The 23,088-nt window shown below is 30.5% G+C and overlaps 1 protein-coding gene across 1 annotated transcript in view; it reads left to right on the top strand.

The window, feature by feature from the left end:
• LOC145945797 (trissin receptor-like) overlaps nt 1-14,748 on the top strand; it is a 44,505-nt gene extending 29,757 nt beyond the window's left edge. The window contains exons 4-5 of the mRNA XM_083054957.1: nt 11,671-12,322; nt 12,961-14,748. Coding sequence (XP_082911083.1) covers nt 11,671-12,322; nt 12,961-13,375 — 1,067 coding nt within the window. The 3' untranslated portion in view covers nt 13,376-14,748. The remainder of the gene's footprint in view (nt 1-11,670; nt 12,323-12,960) is intronic.
• The last annotated feature ends 8,340 nt before the right edge of the window (nt 14,749-23,088 follow it).

The following is a 23,088-nucleotide window of genomic DNA, read 5'->3' as shown; positions in this document are numbered from 1 at the left end:
TGTAGCGCAAATTGGGGAATATCGGCGACTCCTGAGTGCGTCGCGGGGAAGTCGCCATCGTCGTTCGATAAGGCCCTGCGATAAGTTGGCCTTGAAAAAAGCGGCGACGCGAAAATGGAGCATCGGTCGTGCGCGAATAAGCTCTCGCGTTTCTCGCGTTTCTCGCGTTTTACCGAAACGCCTCGAAGATTGTGATAGTTAAAACCCGGGCGTCGCCGCTCGTCGCGAATGAAAAAGTAACGCGAGTGTAAAGTGTTTCGAAGCTGTGCTTCTACGAGGACAGAGGTTGCTTTCCTACAGGAAAATTGGTGCCGGCGAAATGTGAGTCGAATTATTTATATCATTATTTATTGATTATAGAAAAATATATAAGTATTGATAATCGTAATATATATGAAGCTTATTATGAAATTTGTTTATATACTTATTAATTCACGCTTGCGATCGCAAGCGAGCACCGGCTCGACCTCGGTTCTTCGATAGGTAAACAAAAAACTGAAACTAGATATGCCGACTACTTTTTTCATGATTTTCAATGGTCATAGTTACTCGTACAAATTTCTTTCGTACATGTATTTATTCACGCGAATATACATATAATATATCGTCAGTGTAGTTTCGAGTATTTTCTACGAGTGTAGGAAATAAATGTATACACATCTTTTAATGTATCAAATCTTTTACTAAATCATCTCCAAAATGTTGCTCTTTTTTATGTCAAATTTATAAAAATAATTGCTCAATCTCGGAGTAGCGAAAAAAGAGTAATGTCGATTTTTCGTCACTAAACTATTCAAAGTATTGAACACACAATTCATTATTTTAATTCATACTTTTATGATACATTTATATTACGAATATTTTATAATTTATATAATGTTGATTCGATCAATTTCTATGTCAATATGGAACTGTTACTGATAGCTTGATCGCACGCAGTTAGTTAACAAAAGTTGATTTTAGAAACAAGATAAATAAAAAATAAAATTAAAACACGATATTCTTAATTGAAAATTTAACTTGCATACAAAGCTGAACTAGTTCGCATTATATTATACTTGCGCATTAATTTTTTTAATTATGTGACAGAAAAAGTATTTAAGCAATTAAGCAACTATAGAAATAGCTCAATATGTGCAATCTCGAAATCCATATATTACGAAACACAAACATTTTGTCTCTTTGTGACAAAATTCTTGTAGATATTCTTCTTGATATATGCCGTATATATTCCGAAATTATATATATTCCGAAAAGAAAAACAAAGAGAAGCGAAGAAATTTACTGTAATGCAGTAGAATAAATCAGCTGATAACTGTCAAAAATTTTAATCAAGTTTAAAGAATTATAACATATTATTATTTTAATTTTTACTACATACTGTTATTTTAAAATTTAATTAACAAATTAACGTTTTAATCAGCTGATTTCTGTCAAAAAATATTAATAAAACGTTAATTTGCTAATTAAATTTTAAAATAATAGTTGGTTATAAAATATAAAATAGTAATATGTTGTAAATATATGTTATGTTTGTCAAAAATATTAATCGAGTTTAAGGAATTATAAGTTATAATTTCTTATACTCGATTATTATTTTTTGACAGAAATCAGCTGATTAAAGCGTTTATTAGCTAAATAAATTTCAACGTATAACGTCATCGCGTAATTGAAATTACAGCATGCAATCTAGTATTGCGCGATGTAGTAATCTAATAATGATAAACGCAATTACAAAAATGTTTTCCGAAAGTGACAATTAAAATGCAATACTCATTTCAATCCGACGCGATATTTCCGTCTCTTTTTCAATAGTACAATTCGTCAAAATTTTTAATTTTTATATTGTTAATGCATGAACAAATATGAGTCCATTTGTATATTTTATGCGAATTTGTTATTAATAAAGCAAACTCTAACCGCATTAATTCGCATATGCGAAATAAATGATCAAATGAGTTTCAAATGACAAAATAATCGCTTTTTTCCAGAATAGAATTTCTATTTTTACTTTGAAAAGAATATATAATAGAGATTAATAAAAAATATTAAGTATTATTCTTTACTAATTTAGAAATCATTTTTAGTTTTATTAACAATTTAACAGACTTGTATGTAACAATTAATTGGAAGAATGCAGATTCGTGCCTTTATAACAATATTATTTGTCATTTATTATTATAGTAATAAGAGTAATAAAAGGACTAATAAGAGCCAAACGCGAGTAAAAGACTCCTAAATAATTTTAAATATTATTTATTGATTTAAAATAAACGGTTTCGGTTCCACTTCGATAAATTAAGAGTAGATAAAAAATTGTCATTAGCCTGTTATTGGCATTCAAGCTGAAACAAACCGAGTTAACGAGACGCGATCATTATCGATGAGTTGTGTAGTGTAGATGAATACCAAAACATCCGAAGAGCTGTCAGGAATGTTCTGAATATAGAGAAAAGACTCGTTCGTATTCTCCAGGGATTGTGGCCGGGATTTTATAACGATATTCTATCGAATGTAGCATCGATCCGATAGAATATTCAGCGAGAAAACAGTCTCACCCGGAAAAGATAACTGGCAGATATCGTGTTTAAACAAAAGAGAAAGAGAGAGAAGTTTTATTGCTAGATTAAAAGAAAATACGGAGAATATATAGCAAGTCGATTTTAAGATAATATTAGGTATTATCATTTAATATTTAATAGACTGAATAACCTGTAGTTACATTGGTTTTTAATTTAGTCTTTTGTTTCACACTGTTTATACGAAAAAGCATTGAAATGTATAACGAGAGAGAGATAATAATTATGTTAGCAGTTTGAAAAAAGGAACCGGATAATTATGTGAGTTTTTAATAAGGAGGAAATAAATGGGAAACAATACAGACAAGTTTTATTCTTAAAGAAGGATCGAAAAGGCGAAGGTTATATAAATTGGCGATCGACTTTTGACTTCTTTTCTCGCGACAGATAAGCACTCTTTTGTCTCTCAATACTTGTCCTTTTTTAATAAATAAGCGATAGAGCTTTAGTGATTTTATTATGGAAAATATATAATGATAAAAGATTTCGATTATGAATTTTTATAATAAGATTTATCAACAGTCTATAAGTTAATTATAAACAATTGTATTCTTATAAGCATTTTTGCTACATTGTTCTATACGTCTTGATAAATGAATTTAATAACATCATAAGATTAAAAAAGTTCAATATTAAAAGCTTCTTTATAGTAATTAATTGTTGTAATCATTTAAAATGCAAATTTTTAATGACTACAACTCTGTATACTCTGTACACATATAAAAGTTAAAATATCGCGCAGTTTATTTGGCGAAAGAGACAAATGAGATATATTGTCGTTGACGAAAAATGAAAAGATAAAAATGCAAATTATTTCTTTTGATAATATCTACCGAATTATTTCGTATTATTCCTTTTTTTCGTAACACTATTAATCTCAGGCAACATTAATGCCAATATATCAACAGGTAAACAACTGCCATGTATTTTATCGGACATTATTACACTCTTTAGACTCTGTAAAATATTTTTTACACGAGAGAGGAGAACATTTTACGCTTCACAGATAAATCATTGCTATGTATATACGCTTTGTATTACGCGAAACCACTGAGAGAGTCAGCAATATGAAGTTTCCACGTCGGAAGTTTTTGGTGGAAAAACCGTGTAGGTGTGCGTATAAATGATATTCACTTCATAGCATCATCATCGCATCGATGCTTTTCAAGTTTTACATCATCGCGCGCGTTTGCATGAGAGAAGCCAAAGTTACATAATCTGTAATAAAATTATCTAGAATCCCTTTTCGCAAAAATTAAATATTCTTTTTTATAGAGTAATTTTTATACATAAATAATATTCCGTAAATGTTATTTTTATTTAATATTTTGATATATTTCTTATGAAGAAAATGTTTTTCACACACATCAAACTTTGTAAAAATTTTTTGTCTAAAGTTTTAATACAGAAATATGTAGAGATTTTTGATTGAAAATCAACGAACATAATGCATGATATCGGGGCGTGAAAAATGCACTCAGATAGTGTAATGTCGAGGTCGACATTTCGTTTTTACGGTTTCCTCGCGGAAAATACATCATTTCCGACAAAATGCACTGAAAACATCAGGCATATGTATATACATGTTTCCTCTCCCTCGTCAGAGAGATTTATTCGGACATCCGTAGTTATCTCACTGAAATTACGCAGACAACTAGCCTCGAATCCATTAAGCAGCGGAGTACCATATGTATGTACATATGTACGCGACGTGTAAACGATGGAAGTATATATTCCTATTATTTGAATCGACCAGAAAATTATTGATATAGAAAACATGTACAGGAATTTGTGTAAATATGCAATTATGTATACAATACAATACGCGATAAAATCATAACAAACTCGATTAACTTTTTCCATAAATTATTGTAATTATTGAATCGATTGTTGAGGTGCTCAGATAACCGAGTATTTTGAATTACATCTTTTATATCCACAAATTTTCTTGCTTAATTCAATATTGAATTTTCTTTAACATAAAAGCCCCAATAGTTTTTAACAAGCGATTAGAAATGAGAAAAATATATTTTAGAAGTGCAAGCAATAATATCTATTTTTTATTCAATTTTATATGTTGATTTTACTTGAAAAGTAAACTCGTAATTTAGCGATTATTTACTACAAATTTTTAATATTAAAATTAAAGCTTATTGTAACAAATGATATTTTTCTTTGACATTCCTTTTTAAGATAAAAGACTCGGTGATATAAATGTGAGATTGTTAAGTTTAAAATATCTTTGTTAACATTAATTATTATTTAATAACAGTTATATAATAACAATAATATGATAATAATAATATAATTCGCGAAACTCTGATATTACAAATGTTAAACGTAATGCGAAACTCTTGTGTAATAATCAGAGCACATTCAGGGTGAAACATATATAATTAAATTATAAATGTTTATTACTAATTCGACCTGACTGGCCAGTCATAAACATTTATAATTTTATTCATCACTGGCGACTTCGCTTTAATGATTTTATGTTTTTATATACAATTAAGATTGCAATAATATACATTCAGACACAAGACTTCTATGCAACATTAATAATAATATAGTTTTATTCAATTCTGTTTTATGCAAATGCGATTTAGATTCGTGCATTTGTGCTCCGATGTGTGTTTGCATAATTCTCATTGCAATTCACAACGCATTGAAAATGATTCTTAGTATACAAGAGCGTTATCTTTCTAGTTATATTATGATCTTGAGAATAAATGGCAGCAGTATATTTGTTCGTCTTCTACCGAAATTTTATAACGAATACAATAAGCAAGATAGAAAGTAGGATTAAAATACTAGCGTTTGTCAATACCTTACAGCCCATAAGTTGAGAAAGATTAACATCGAAAGTGATTTTATACTTTCTTACATAAAAGTGTCAGTTTATCCATAAGATTTTTAGAATAATAAGAAATAAAATACAAGTATTTTATAATTATCAATATGAGAAAAAAAAATAAAAAGCTGTACTATTTTTTATTGATTTAATTTAAAATTTTCTGTTAAAAAGATTCACTTTTTGCATTACGAGATTCTTTTTAAAGTGCGACGTTCTTACGGATCGTAATGGCAGCTATAGTGTGTGTTCGCGGAGAGATATGTGAATAAATTTCTCGCGTTGTAGTTTGTGGTGTGAAAAGAGCGGGAGACAGGAAATCGCGTTATCGAACAGAAGGATATATGTTCAAGGTTTTCCATACAGACCAAAATTGCGTACGTGCATGCGTTGACGTGGTGGAAAGAACCACCGAAACGTAAGAATCTTGACGTAAAATACGAGAATGCTTTCTGCGAAATCGCGCATCTCGAATTGAATTTCTTGTTTCTAAACCAAAATACTAAAATAATAAATGTGATATTAGAATAAAATTAAAATTAAAATTAAAATATAATTTATATGGTTTGATTTAATTGGATTTATTCACAAGTCATACGAGTTTTATACGAAGCTGACATAATACATTAAATTGTCATGAATTTTTCTGCATTTTTTAATTAAACGATAAGTAAATCTAATTACGATTAGATTCAAATATTTGCAATATAATTTTATTGTAAATTCAATCGTAATTGTTCTATAATTATTCTTTGCTGCTCATTACCTTCTCAAAATAACTGACTTAATTAAAGTTTCCTCTTATCAGTGGATAAATTAAAGGAAACTTTGTTTGACAGTAAATGGATATCGTGGTTTATGAGCCTCTTATAGTTCACGTTGTTTCGAATAAGTCTCTTTACTTTGACTTGGAATCCACTTTAAGAATTGATTTAAACATGCATCGGGTATGATAGCAAAGAGCCTCGCAATAAGATCTGCTAAATTGTTTATTGATTGATAGTTAAATTCGATTGTGGGTTACCTGTATAATTAATGATGAAGAAATAAAACGCATGCTGGAAGTCAAATATATATCTACCATCCACTGTTATACCGAAAGCGCAGCGTTGATTGAAAAACTCATTAAAAAGTGAAAAACGCAAGTTACTTTGCTTTCGTATACTCTGAAACCAGAAGAGGAAATTAAAATAAAGCACTCAAGTTCAATGATAAATTAAAAATAATTTATATTATAACTCTAAATCACAAGCTCGAATAATTTTGTATCTATAATACGATCTCATATTTATCTTTTCATGCCACAACTATGCGTGTAAATATCATATTTTTTTAAAGACACTTTTTTCAGCTTTCTATATACGTGTATTTTCTCTATCTCTCGAGAAAAGAGATTACCATCGGATTATCTATATCACTAGCGAAACCGAATGTCTTGACTCGCGATTAGAATTTCACGCACGGACCTACCTAAACAATCCCTTCCAGACCCGCATAATATCAGCTGTAAATTGGCGCTTCTCTTCGTAGCTTGAGCATACTTTGAGGTTAATTAATTTCCCTTGCGACGCCGACTTGCGATTCCAACTCACAATCAGATCCTTATTTCTGATAGTCGGCCAGTCGACCCTGTCCAAAGCGGGAATATCGCCCACAAGTATATATACATATTACGGGAAAACATGCCGCTGTAAAATGTCCTTTATTGAGTGAGTCTGTAATCTTATTGTTAGTATCTCCTATACATATGTGTCATCCCTAATGTATATCGCGTCATATATTAATTTCAAAACCGATGTTTGGCTATATTTTCTCTAATAATTATTTTATTTTATAACATGGATTTGTTGTAGATATATTGTACTAATTGTCGAATAATCATTTTTGAAATTTTTTTACGTCGATCAAATTTTAGGATTTATTTTATTATACATTTTCAATTTTCGAGAATATATATTATGACAATATAATTAAATATCAAAACCGATTTTTTTAATCGAATTTTTCGGTCAGTTGTATTCTCTCCTATTTTTTCAAGTTAGATATGTAATGATATTTGAATATATTCAAAGGATAGTGCATGCACTAGGGGACGGACGCACATATTTAAAGATTAATTCCTGAACGCGCTACTTTCCCTAATTCCTTCGCAAACGGAGCGTACTATTTGAAAAACAAATTTCTCAGCCCCTCGCCTAATTAATTTACCGACCTACATCGATTGATCCGTTAATTTTTCGAGACGTGACGACGCACTGATGATTCTGGACACGTTTTGCTGGGTGAGACACAAACACGCTTCTGCGACCATCCACGAGGCGTGCTTTATTCTTCAGACCCATGGTGAGGAAGGTCGCTCCTCCTTCTCTCTCGTTCCCATTCTCTTCTTCGTGCAATAATTCAGAAAATCTAATTTTATAAGGTTTTTTTTTTATCATCGGCTATTATTTACGGCGGACGCTCGGCAAGAGTCGTCGCCTTCGGATTCTGGAATACGTCGATAATGCTTAATTGTACAAACAGGAATTTCTCCTCACCTTCGTGTGTCGAAAATTCCAGATGGTATCCAGCTTGTAGGTGTGCCTGAGGATATCCGAAATAAGAATCAATGAAATCTGACCTTAGCAGCTCAATTCTCAATTTGCAACGATGTCTCGATATACGAGACAATTCGTGAAATTGTCCTGTATAACATTAAGACCAGATGCTCGAATTAAATTTAAGATGAAAATCAAAAGAATATCGAATTGGATCAGATTGACACTTTTCAATTCTTTTAGAGTATCTATATTAAATATCTTTGCAATCAAGTGTGTAATTAAAATTTTGTAAATACACTGAGAGAATTTTCTCTTAGAATTTACTCTGAAAATCATGGTAATCGTGGGACAATATGGTACGAAAAGAATTTTATAAGAATTTCTCTGATTAATATTTATCACAATAAAAATAATAATATCTATCGCAATAAAATATAAAACACGTTTGATTAATTTTACTAAACTGCATAGTAAAATTGATCAAACATATTTTATATTTTATTGCAATATTGCATATTATTATTTTTATTGGGATAAGAGTATTAATCAAAGAAATTCTCATAAAATTGTTTTTATACCATATTGTCCCACGATTACCATGATTTTTAGGGTAAATTCTAAGAGAAAGTTCTCTCTGGTGTACAAAGCTCAATTAAATGAAAATATTTTGTTATTTATTTTACGAATATCTCATGCTTTATTTGAGACTTTATTTCACACTCGTAAAATACAAAAATTATTAATATATAGATGTTGAATAAATATTTTATAACGTTTTTTATAAAAATGTTTATGTAGTTAAATTCATGTAAAAACAAATTTATCTTTAACATTTCGAATATTAATTACGAATTAATAATGTCTTTCTGAGACGCCGAACTTTTTATAAATACTCTTATAGATGAATGAAGTGAAAATTTTCTTTCGTAAAAATGATTAAATTGTCGCATTTTTTCACGTTTGAGTGAATATTTTTTTGAATAGTTTTTTACAAAATTATTTATACTTAATCTTAGTGTTTTTTAGTAATATTAATAAAACATAAATATAAAAGAAAAATCACCACATTGTCAAATGTACTTTTGTTCTCGAGTTAGGAGATGACATCGATTGTTATATTTTCATGGTATCGACACGTAAATCCAAATTGCTACAATAAAGCGACTATAAATTTGGCATGGATTTGAAATTAAAATGTTTAGATACAAATGGCTCGTTATCGGGAAAATCGATTGATATTGTCGCGGATGTGAGACGTGAGAATTTCGTGCGTCGATTTACGGTCGAGAAACTCGCATTAAATCTCCCGCTGCGAATCCTCCGACAGCTGCCAACAGCTTAAATTCTCCGACTGTCTGTCGCCGATAGTTCATCGTCTCATTTCGTGAAATTTTACGAGAGAATCTTCAAAGGAAGACGGATTAAAGCGCGAGTATGGACGAGAGAGGGAAAGAGAAAGAAAAAGGGATAAAGTCCACGAAGGGAAGAGTTGCAGAACTGTAAAGTTCCTTTCGTTGCATCTGGTATATATAATTTCTCAACTTGTAGACCACCAAAACTTTTCACTCGGATCAACTCTGTTCCTTCGTCTCTCTATATCCATAAGACCGCTATTTAGTTTCCTCGAATTTAAATGACAGATTGCTATTCTTATTCCTCAATATTCAAGAAATGGAGATGGAAAATATTTTTTTATATTTATAAAGAAATATAATAATGTGTACACAAATTATATTTCATGAAACAACCAAAGATAAATATATTATATATATAAAATAATCGCCGCATCTCTCACGTGCAAGTAGTAGATTTAACGTACCATTTATGCAAAAGATTTGTTTATTGCTTTCACACTATTAAGCTTTGTTTTAAATAGGTTTTAAAACCCGTTTAATCCGTGTTTCTTAGAAAGTGAATTAAAAATCTTTACATTTATTTTTATATTGCATATGACAAAAATATTAAATTAAAATTAATGCAATGTGATTAAAATAATAAAACATTTTAAACTTATACATATAATCTTGTTTCCAATTTTATTTGATAAATTTTGTGCATAGAAGATTAATATAAATAATAACAAAAAATAAATTTAAAATAAATTTAATTTTTAATTAATTCTAGATTCTAATATTATTTTTTATAGCAATATTTTAGCAAATTTAAATAGAGATATTACCGAGATATTTAAAGCTTGTTAAAGCTATATAATCTTTTTTCTTTTTTTTTTTTTTTAATACGTTTTATACATTCGATATGCATATCTCACATCGCATGAAATAAAGAACCGATAAATCTTATCCATTAAATTGATTAATTAATCTTTATATAAGATCATACGTGGAGAAATTTTTCGCTTAATGATATATTAGTACATAGTATCGTGCGTTTTTTTTATGTAATGGTCACTTATAATGATCCATTAGCAAAGAGTTATTCAAGTGCTGAAACCAAAACCACACGTTAATAGATTACCTTAAAGAGTGTTCCATTATATTTTAATCTAATTTGAGTTAATTTAATTTGTCACCTAAAATATTGTGTCTTGTTTACACAAAATTACAAGGGGAGCTTTCCAACAAGGACACTGTGTGAATGATCACTGTATCACACTGTTTCCTTGTTGGAGAGCTCCCAAGATTGTGTCAAAGCAAGATAATGGCAAATGGCAAATGAAATGGAAATCGAAAGTTGCATTAAAAACTCTCGTTTCAATTTTCTCTTTATTTTAACTTTTTTATTCATTTTTTAAATAAGGTTATCAAGTAATACTTATTATTTAATTATACTATAATAAAGAAACTATAAAAATCACGGCAACAATATACAATTTATTAGGATTTTTTAAATGTAACTGTTAATCGAAGAAGTTTAAATCTCTTTGTATTTTTTATTTTCGATATTGCACTTTTTTCATTTTATTTTTATTTTCTAATAAATGTATGAAGCTTTTTATTTCCTTTCAAGGTATTACAGTGGTATAATTTTTGTTTTGCAGAAAAAAATCTAGCATGTAAATTTAATTCAGGAATAATGGGTTTATCTACTAAGAGGTTGTATTAAAAAAGAAAGATATGAGGTTTCAATGCACTGACCGACAAATCGTAAAAATGGAACAATGTAGAATTATTTAGGAAGTCGGTTTCTCAATAGTTAGTCTCATAAATTAAATTAAGATCGTCTTTGGCATTTTGCCAAAAGACAACTTATTTGTCGATAATATTCTCCATCATGTTTATCGCGATAAAATGGTAAAATGGATTTATTGGATCTCTGATCATAAGTCATTGTTTATTGTTAGCGCCGAAATGGCGCTGACGTAAAAAGATCTCGAATAAGCAAAATCTTTTATACATATAAGATAATCCCAAATAACACAGTTGGACAAAAAGAAAGAAGAAAAAGTTTCGATTCTATTTGAAGCTCGATTTTGACTTAAAAAAAATAGTTTACTACAAAAAAATTTTTTTTTAATTTTAAAAATATTAAAAAATCAAAGTTATTGTATATAAAAAGTGTGTTGTAACGTAATTTATCGCAATATGTAACGTGCAGAATGAATTTTTATTTTATTCAAAAAAGTCGTAATAATATATTTTATTTAAAATAAAATCTATTATTACGACTGTTTTAAGTTTCCTAAAAAATTGATTATGATAATTAAAATTAACAAAATCTCTTCGATGTCTTTGTGTTTCAGGTAACCTAATGGTGATCTTTGTTGTGATGTTCTCGCGACGATTGCGCAGTATCACGAATTTCTTCCTGGCGAATCTGGCGATGGCTGATTTTTGCGTAGGCATATTTTGCGTTTATCAAACACTTATCAATTATCTGATGAACAGCTGGCAACTGGGTGACTTCCTCTGCAAAGTTTATATGTTCGTACACGCGCTCTCTTACACCGCCAGCATATTGATTCTTGTGGTGGTGTGCACTGAACGTTACCTGGCTATCGTTCATCCTATTAAGTGTCGATCCATGCTGACTAGGAGTCGTCTCAGAATGGTGATAGGTGTAGTGTGGATCTTAGCAGCTGTATATGCTTCGCCCAGATTTTTCTACGTCGAAACTATCAGCAATCAATTGAACACCGGCGACGTCGACATCATCTGCATAGCTAATATCAAGAAACACAACAAGAATGTCCTGGACGTGGTGAACCTCGTCTTTCTCTATCTTCTGCCGCTTTTTCTCATGTGCTGCTTGTACACCAGAATTGCCGTTGGTCTCTGGAGAAGCAGCGCCACTCTTCGAGGACCTGGTCTAGTCGCTAGGAGTAGAAATGGCAGAGTCCATCACGTTCACACGTCCAGTAGAAATGTTCTGAGAGCGAGACGCGGCGTTATCAGGTAAGGTAACACATTCATTCTATATTTCCGGCACATTACAACGCGGTATCTTCTATTTCCGTCTTGCTGAAACTAATGTTCCTTCGAGCGATTTTATTCAAGAAATATATTCGCTTCAGCAAGTATGAAATTATAATGGAACTTAATTAAATGAAGCACTTTTTGTTTGCTTACGAACGTGGTTGATTGCTACACATTTAATGCTATTAATTTGTATACTGAGAAACTAGAAAACTTACATATATATTATATGTGAAAGCACATGGAAAAACACAAACTACCCGTGTCATAATTAATATTATGACAACATAATTTTAATTAAAATACAAAAATATTAATTAGTGTAGTGATATTCCGCTTCGTTTAATAATAATTTGCAATGAGACTCGTAATTTCTCAAGATAGCCGAAACAATTCTACATCATTAAAATTAGATTAATTGTTTATTTAATAAAAGGTGTTAAAATAAAGATAATTTATTATAATTTATACGTGCCGCGAAAATCAGGTATCTTCGTTATAATTGTTATCTGTTCGACAATTAATAATATCAAGAGCACTTCCGACGTGTCTCTTATTCGTCAAAAAGCGGCGCTTGTTTTCGACCAATCTCGACCAATCTCGCCGCCGTTTTGCAGAATGTTGATCGCCGTGGTGATGATGTTCGCCATATGCAACCTACCCCAGCAGGCGCGTATCGTCTGGCGGTACTGGGGTTCAAACTACGACCATACGTCGGATTTCAGCACTCTGCTGACTGTGTCGACCTTTCTCATCTCGTATATGAATTCCTGCCTGAATCCGCTGTTGTACGCCTTTCTGTCGCGCAATTTTCGCAAAGGTATGCGCGAGCTATTGCGTTGCAAAAGCTCTAGGGATCGTAACGAGGCCCTGGCGATGGTATGCACCAGCGGCGATCATACGAATCGCCACGAAAATGGCGTGAGTACCAATTTACCACACAGTTCAGTCGTCCGACTGAGTTCTATCCAGGACAACCCATGCATCACGCAGACCATCGCACGACACAGTACTTGTAGTAAAGACACTTAATAAACTATGACGATTCTCGATAAGAAAGGTAGAAAGAATAGTCTTCTTTATGTAGAATACCGGGATTTCTAGAATGGAAACGGATAGGATTTTTCTCAGGGAGACGCGCGAGCGCCTGCAGGATTTTTTTCTAGGGAATCTATTTCGATGCAGTTTATTGTGAAGAAAATGAAATTAAGTGTTTTGTGTTAAAAATTGACTCTCCACACAAGAGACTTTTAATTGTAGGATAAGTTGGCAAGTTATTCGCGGATATAAAAAATATATAATAGAGACATAGTCTGGTGCATTCTACATATATGTGGATAGCTCAGACACTGAATCAGGTGAACATTTCGTGGCGAGAAATTACTTTCTTCGGCATATTGAAATATTTTTTGTATCTCAATATCAAGGTTTTATTTTCAAAGCGTTCAAAACTCTAATATCAAATCTATATTTTCAGAAAATATCGAATATAAGACAACAGATCTCCTCAAAGATGTGATTTACCTTGAAAATTAGCTCTTTGATCTTCGAATATTGTATTATCTCAATCGATGCACAATCTGCAATTCAATTTCTTACTGATTCGTGACGTTGTAATCTTAATCTTGGCTCACATTATATAATCGCAGGAATTGCCACGTTTCGGGAACAAAATACATCGATAGCGATAGTTTTTACTGCACGAGAGAGAGAGAGAGAGAGAGAGAGAGAGAGAGAAAATTTCGATCAAGTAATGTCAGTGGCATCTAACTTTATCCGTGTAATCCGTATAAGCACAGCAAAGTTGAGTACGGTGAGCTTAACCAGAGCTTATTCAGAATGCATTACTCCCATTTCCATTCTCATTTTTTGTCTATCAATGCACAAATACAGACAGAAACTATTGTGAGGTTTTTGTATTCGCTCGATTTAACACTGCATCTGAAGTGGCAACAAGAAACTGCATTATGCAATCGAGATACGATAGACATCTATATATTCATATATTTATACGAGAATATTGCATATATTTGAATAAAGCATCGTAAAATTTTTTTTTGTGTAATATATGTAAATATCTTCTGACTTTTCGTCTCAACTTTTTCTGTATGAATGTCAGGTCGATTCTTTTACACAATTCTGCTTTGGCTTTTTGCAAATATTTTTCAGTTCTCAAGTTTTAATGAGAAAATCGCAATTGCTACTAAACTTGCAGAAAGAAATTCATTCGAACCAGTCATGTAACAAATTAACCATCATACTTATCGGAAAAGTCATACTCGTCGAAAATGTGTGAAAAGGAAATGTGTGAATGAATATTATGAGAGAACTATACTTGAGATTTATTACTATATTATAGTATTAATGTCAACTAATTAGTGAACAATAAAAAAAATTATAAAAGAATGCAGCGTAATATGTTTATTACAAATTTCTTTTACACACACTGCATTTTTTTATAAGATTATTTATTTGTAGTATGAATCAAACAAGATAATATGCAAAAATTTTTTATTTTATTTTAAATATGTTGAGCATTCTTTTCTGAAAGGTGCACACACGTTCATTCATGCATACACAAATATGCATAATAAATAATATTATTTTCAAGGAAAAATATTCAGTGCCTGCAAAATATTCCGTAAAAAATGCAATCTTTTACCTATTTAAAAATTCTGTATTACAATCAGTTTGTGAATGACACATTTACGCGAAATATTAGGCCGCGGTTTCGTAAATGGCAAAGGCACGGAACAATTTCTAAAGTAAAACACTTTTAAAGATACAAGCACCACTTGGAACCCTCAACGCGCATAATTTGCTTTCGAAAAAAAAAAGTTTCTCCGACTCTGAAATATATTTATATTTCTTTTTACGCGTCGCATACACACTTTTAACGATGTGGCTCCAAATTTCAAATTTGCATCTCCGACGAGCAAACAACCTCATCTTCTCTCTCCCGCCTTTTCCCGCTTCTTCTACGTTGTCTTTCACAATTGAATGTCAACGTGTGCTTCTGTCGAGTCGTTGCAAATAAAATGAGCGGGAGAAATTAATTCTGTACAGGGTGTCTTAAAATTATCGAACATTAATCATAATTCGATCTTCTATTTGAAGACGATTTTTATTTTTTAGCATAAATGTCAAAATTCTTATTTATCGCGCGCATCTTTTTTATTTTTAACGAAGATAATTTAAAGGATTACAATTTACTTTTCAAGAGAGTGTTAATAGATAATAAAGTTTTATTTTTAGATAAAAAAAATTAAACAATCTGATGATTTGTAAAAATTTATGGTGTAGTTTTTGGTAAAGATTTTTTGTATCTATTTCTATGTCATTTTTTTGTAATCTTTTAAAACAAGATCTTGAAAGTATTTGTAGAAAATGTAGTGGATATTAAAGCATATACGACGTTCAGTACACACATTGTCATGTACATACGATAAAATATATATCCGCCTATGCGAAGGATAGAACGCGAAACGCAGATGTTTGAGTCTCACTTATAGACAGCAAAAGTCGCGAGAAGTATACGACAATTTCATCTGTCCCGACAAACGTACGTAATAGTCGTTCAAGGAAAATTGCGAGAAGAGATAAAGAGCGAGAAAAGAGAACTTTGTGTCTTTGTTTTTTTTTTTTCCAATAGCATGATTGCGCGCGCGTTTGGAAGCAACTCTCTCTCTTCTTTTCCTTTTCGTTTCTCGTCACTATTTCTTTCTCAAAGACGTCGACTCGAATAAAGCGAGGAGACACGCGTCGACCGACAGAGCTCTTTGTGATGTTGAAGAACATATAGAGAGTTCACAGAGTTTCTCGTTTTTGAGATGCGAGAGAAGAGACCTCAAGCTTTATCTTTCTCTTCCCACACACGCACACACCGATCAATCATCATCAAATACCCGGAAGAGTATTTGCTGACTGCACAATAGTCTTAATAAATCGAGATCTTGCTTAAAAGAGAAAGACTTTGTTGACACAATCAAAATTTCCTCAGTTTTCATTATAAAACTTTTATCGCTTCTCGGTTAACAAAATGTTGTTGATAAATTAACTTTATCTAGTTAATTATTGCGTCAAGTGCTGACATAAGACATATTCCACGTAAAATTTTCATATAAAATTTAATATTTTATCGCTTTATTCGACAAAAAGAAATATATAAAGATTTAAGACGGAGAAATAACGCAAACTATTTAATCGGATAAAGGTTGAAATATTTTCCTCGATGTACGCGAGACTTTGTTCTTGCTAAATATATTGATTTAAATATAATTTTTATGATTGCTGTTTACTATATAGAGGAAACTTATATGAAACTTAAATTTGTACGAAATTCTAGCTTCTTGTTCATTAAAACATTTACTCGTAAAACAAACTTGTAACCTCCTGGGCGTAATTTCGTTCTCCAAACCGCGTGACAACGTGGCGGAATTCGTATAGGGGAGCTTTCCAACAAGGACTCAGTGTGACACAGAGTATCGTTCTATCTTCTTTCAATACCAGTGAACAACAAAGCTAGAATGATACTCTGTGTCGCACTGTGTCCTTGTTGGAAAGCTCCCATAATAATATACGGAAGGATGGTGTGTGTGCTTTGTGCGAATGACGCAAACAGTCAAAGCGAAAACGTAATTTAGATATTCGGTAGCACCAAATGCCGCCATTGCCAAAGTTCAATTTCAATTATGTATTAGTCGAACACATGTGAGAAATCCACTTGCAAGGTTTAAAGAATTTTTAGTATTCCGTCCACATCTCATTGTCAGTCCACTATATTATTCTTTCATTTATCTCGAGATAATTTTCATACAGAAATGTATATTTTTTGGTACGCGATTAGAGTATAAGACTGAGAAAAAAAATTAGAAGATATGCATATTCATTCTTTCTCTCCTATATTTTATTATTTTAAACAATTTTATTTAACGTTTTATCTGTAAAGAATTTTGTCGCCATTCAGGATTGTCTGACTTTCAGAAATTAATCAATAAATGATTAATGTACCCATTTATTCCAAATATCAGACAAATAACAGGTACAATACGATATATATATATATAATTCGTATTACGACTTAGTAGAGAAGTTGTAGCATCGTGTGACATTAACAGAACTTATTGGAACCTGTCGAATCGACCTATCGAGCAGCTCTCATTACAGATAACAATATTCGGAACTGGAGATATACGCTCGAACTCCATAGGAAATTGAATTGAATGGAATTGAATGAGAATAAAGGACGTAATAGGTCCATAATAGGTACTTGGCGAATGCTATAATATTTCTATGTGATTAATTGATATTTAGAATAATTTTTTCTCTAAAATTTAATTGGACGTTATATTTTTCGCAATTTTTGTTATTTTCTTCATAAATCCTGATAATCGTGTGTTTTAAAAGAGTCTATGAAAAATTAGAAGATATTCAATATAGTCACGCGCTTGTTTTCAATTTTCCTTTAAATTCTTCTACAGACAAAAAATATTGTAATGTAACAAAACTCGAATCCACACAAAAAAACATATGAACATTTGATATAAAAAATAATGACTGCAAAGAATGAAAATTTTTTTTGAAACAATTTTTTTATTGAAAACGAAACATTTTCTCGTATAAACAAAATATCTAAAGTTTGTTGACAAATATATTGTGATCATTATAAATCTTAATATCTTTCTGTGTTTAAAACTTTTTTGTACGCCTACGATGGATGAAGTTTTATTAGCGCAATCTACAACAAAACGCAAAAAACGTCGACGATAACGCTTGAAAGATGATAATTACGAGACGCAATCCGATGTATCTTGATGCAACCGCAACCGAGGCAAAAATTTTAAACACACACGTAAAACTAAGTCATAAAATTGTAAAATGACGTTCAATTTTAGTGCATCTCGCAAATATATTGAATGTTAAGTCGTCTATTCGCAATCAAAAAATAGATACAATTTATTTTACAGTAATGAAGATATTTTAACAAATATTATGATAAATTTTAAGACAAAAGGTACCAAAAGCGACATAACAAATTATTGAACTCTAACTCCTATAGCTGAAAGAGTTTAAAAAATATCTATAAAAGACACAAACATGAACGAAAAATCAGAGCCAATAGTACATTTTATTTATATATTTTTTAAAATAATATTTAACGCTTTTGATCCTCAGATAATAGTAAGACAAAGTTTAATTTATAGTGAAAATTAATGAAATTAATATATCTTGGATTTACTATTATATTATTAATTGTGTTCAAGTTGAAAATCAACGACGGAAAGGTACGAGAAATATCGATAATTCATCGAAGAACGATTAAACTCTTGGATTCTCTGAAATCTGAATTACAAGGGAAACGTTTAATCCGCGTTCAAATGTTGCAGTCACGTATAATTGTGTACGGTTCGCCAGCTGTTCCAACCATATACGCCAGTTTGCTTAATTCACACAGAGTTGCATTGTGCTTCAATCTCGCGAGGACACTTTGTCGGAGATTTTGCTTTTTCTACCGTTCTCTCTCCGCGCGCGTACTTTATTTTAATCTTCTGTTATACAGCCTTCCCCCGTTAATGAAGTTACCTTTTTTCTCCTTAAATTCTCTTTCTAACGGGACTGTTATTTTTTCTTTTCTCGCCTATATCTCAGCAACGAGAGAGATAATTTTTTTTTAAAGGATAAAGAGGGAGAAATTTATAACATCTATATAATATACTTTGAAATAAAATTGTACAATTTTCATTTATTCTTGTTAAAAACTCTGTATACATATAAGAAGAATTAGTATTATTGATATTCGTAATAAACGTCGCATATTCTCGCAGTTTGTAATGTTGGCTAGAAATTCATCGATAATATTTTAAAATAATTTTTTGTGTGCTGATTTGTTATTTTTTTATAATATTTATCCTCATTTAGCAATTAATTACTAATTTTCTTAATTTGTAATAGAAAATATAAATCAAGATACTTCAGCTTCGTGCTACATAAATATGATGTGAACAGAACACGAGATAATTTGGCTGCTTTGTTTTTCAATTTTGTTTACTAGGCGATTTGATTGAATTAAGAATATGGGAATAAATTAAAACTTTTCTTCAGAGATTTCACATTGTTGTAGTAAACAGTTTTCGTATTTTCAGTTTTAACATATACAGAAGAATATGAATAGTAATTTATAAGATTTTGCAAACATAAAGTCCTCCCCCCATCTGAGCAACCACTATATACATTTGATATATTAGTTTGATGTATATCCATTTAGAAAGACATCACGCCTGATATAACGAAAGATTCGTTTTTTTTTATCGGGATAATTTTTTCGACGAATGAAAATGCCATCGATTCGCCGCGAGAAAACAGACCGGAAAAACAATGAAATGTGGGGTGCATGTGCTCAAGCCGAAAGGTATAAAAGTAAATTTTCCATAGTAGCCCATTACTTACTCCTTTCGCCATATTTCATTTTTCATTCGTACGATATTTCAACAAGTTACGTGACGTTAAGTGGCACTTAAACAACTAAAAGATCAAATAAATCTGTTATATAATTGAAATAACATAGATAAATACTACTTATAATAATTGAAAGATTTATATAATATCATTTTTATTTATTGCACAATAAAGAAACACGTTGTACAAATGTGATTTAATTGACATATTATCAATAATACAAATAATATGAGAATAACTTATTTGCAAAATAATTTATATAATTTATGTTTTAAAAATTTTATTTTGTTAAATTTATAATCGAGTTCGAGAAATCGTCAGAAGCTCTTTTATTGGATTGTAATGTAAAATAATTAAATTTTGTATGTCTCCGAGGTAATGCAGCATATATGTCTTAATATGTTTGAAAAATCATCTGATAAAGGAAAATATAATTTGCATAGAGGTATATGTTATTAATCTAATTATAGGAGGAAAGTTACTGACAATAGATAATATATCGACTACTAGTGAATTGCATTAGCATCTTCCATTACCTCTTCGCAAAAATATATTTATTAACTCAGATAATTTTTCGAGAATATTAAAAGACACGTATTACTGCACTGTAATCTAATTATTGATAAAATTTACCAGCATATTAATGAATATATTTTTCTCGCAGAATATTCCAATGAATATAAGACTTCTTCAAATTAATATTTCAGTCATAATATCACCCTGTGATGATATTTTTTATGTAAAAAGGATAATTTATTTGTGAAACTCTTGATATTCCTGATGAATGATAATTCTTGTATTTCATATTTCGTACAACAGGAAACTTTCAACTCGTATTAGGCACGCGTAGACTCGATAGTAGTTAATTATATGAATGCTAATTGCTATCAAATGCTGAAGTACAGGTTATCATATACGAGAAGGTCAAATAATGCATGCATATACGTTACCACATCGCGTGCTTTGTATCTAAACATTATTGACGTGACGAATTATAAGAGACAATTTCGGATATACAAGCTGTTTCAAAATTTGCGCATATTATAATTTATATATCGACTTGTAATTTCGTAAGTTAGGTAAAAAAACACAATATAGAAAATTTCGTAATGTTTGCATATGTGTCTTAATATTCTTTCGATAAGATCAGTGAAACTCTGTCTAATCTATAGTAATCAATTAAACTCCTTTTTATACTTATATATGTTTATTGCTTTGAATTTACAAGCATTTCTCAGTGCCAAGATCCACCTGATATTTATTGACAAATTCTGTAAGAAAAACTTGTCCTTGAAACTTTTATCTCTTAAAAATTTATTAATATCCTGATAAATATTGCTGCAAATGAAATTAGCTTATACAATAATACGCGTCCTTTAATATCCTCAAAAATTCGTCTAAATTAATCGTAATATATTTTGTTAAAAGATAGAGATAAATAATGTAGTTCGCGAGCTATAATGTAATATTTTTTTATACCTTTGAAAATTTAAGTGTTTTATGCTGTACGTTCGCAAGAGAGATAGGGAATGAAGCAAGGGTGTAGATCCATGCAGATTGGCTACTGATTCACGTTGGGCGATATCGCTCGATAATCACGGTATAATTAATATACCTAAACTAATGCGCACACTGATTGGTTGGATCGGGGACTAATAAAAAACACAATACTTGATCTAACAACATCATTTGCTATCGATTGTTAATCCTCTACAGATCGACAGTCAATCCACGCGGATCTGCAAGTTGCTCATTTTCAAGCTGAAATTTCATTTTCAGAAACAAATTTTCAAGTGTAACAGACACATTATTGCCCGTCAACTGATTTATCGTTCTCTTTGCAATATATTTTTCTATTAACTTAGATTTTTCTAAGATATTAAAAGACTGGATGTTAACGCCATTATGGACAATCTTTATTAGCATATTAATAAATAGATTTTTCTCACAAATTTATCAATCAGTTTATAACCAATCAATATTAGTCTTGACGCTGAAATTCTAAATTCTTGACTAGAAAATAATAATCAAAATATTTTGAGTCTTGAGTCATAATTAGGCATCAATTATTTACTGATTTGTTGCGCGTAATTATTTTTTTAATTTTTGGTTTAGAAAATTCTATTTTAACAACAATCAACTATTAAATTATTGAAAAATAAAATTATCTACATACTAATTATAGTAGCCAGCTACCTAAGTAAGATTTTATCTAAACAGAATTTTTTACTCAGTCATGAAACAGTTACTGTAAATTACTGACAAGTTGTGAGTAAATTCAAAAACAAGTTCCAATATCTACTGACCAGTTTCTAATTTGTAATCAGTTTTTCCTAAACAGTTTTTTATTCGGCTGATTATTAGTCATTCAAACATAAAAATGCATAACTATATTATTATGTTAGCTTCCCAATCTTCAAAGTTAAATTTTTTGGAAACAAAGCTGAAAAAAATGTTTTCTACATCTTCATCTTTTATCTTATTCTTGCGCAAGAAATTAATCATTTCTTTCTCAGTTGTATCACAATTTCAGACGCATTTTATATATATTTTATATATAGTGTTAAAAAAGATAAATATGAAAAAGGTAAAGATAAAAAATAAATAAAGTCTCTCAATCTCTCTCTGATTCAGCATAATGTCTTCTAATTTGTGCATGTTGTATAAAAGAAGGATTATATGCATTTTATTGTCAAAAATTTAAGAAGATAAATTCATGCTGCTGTAGTGTAGTCATACGACGCATTGATTGTGTGAACATGTGTAACATGCTGCATCATGAATGTATAACATGTTAAGATAACGCATTGAGATATTAATGAGAGAGAGGGGGGGGAGGAAACATTTTAAATATTTATTCTAATAACAGCAAAAGATTATCAAGTAAACGATGTAATTATAATTCCATTTCGCTGACAAAGAACATAGTATTTGCGTGATGAATTTATGTGTGTGTGTGTGTATTTTTAAGAAAATTCGAAATTATGCATTTATTATATAAATTAGAATTAACGAAGAAAAATTATATACATTATTTATTCTGTACGTACACGCGTAATATTTTTTACTACCGTTCTTGCCGGATATTTCTAATTTTTGTAATACACTCTATAGGTTTAAAATCGCGTTTGACATTATGAAAATTAGTATTTATTACATTGAAGTTGAAAATACTTATTAATTCAAGTTGCACTTAGTAAAATAATAAGATCACGAATGGAATAGCGAGTAGCATCTATTTAGCGATAAAATAAACATTTGACAATTTTGAATTGAAATATCTGACGAGT

This window comes from Prenolepis imparis, unplaced genomic scaffold (assembly GCF_030444845.1).
Source record: "Prenolepis imparis isolate NDT839.2.m4 unplaced genomic scaffold, iyPreImpa1.0 SCAF_15, whole genome shotgun sequence".
NCBI lineage: Eukaryota > Metazoa > Arthropoda > Insecta > Hymenoptera > Formicidae > Prenolepis > Prenolepis imparis.
The sequence above is the reverse complement of the archived record's forward strand: the minus strand, read 5'-3'. Positions and strand labels throughout refer to the sequence as shown.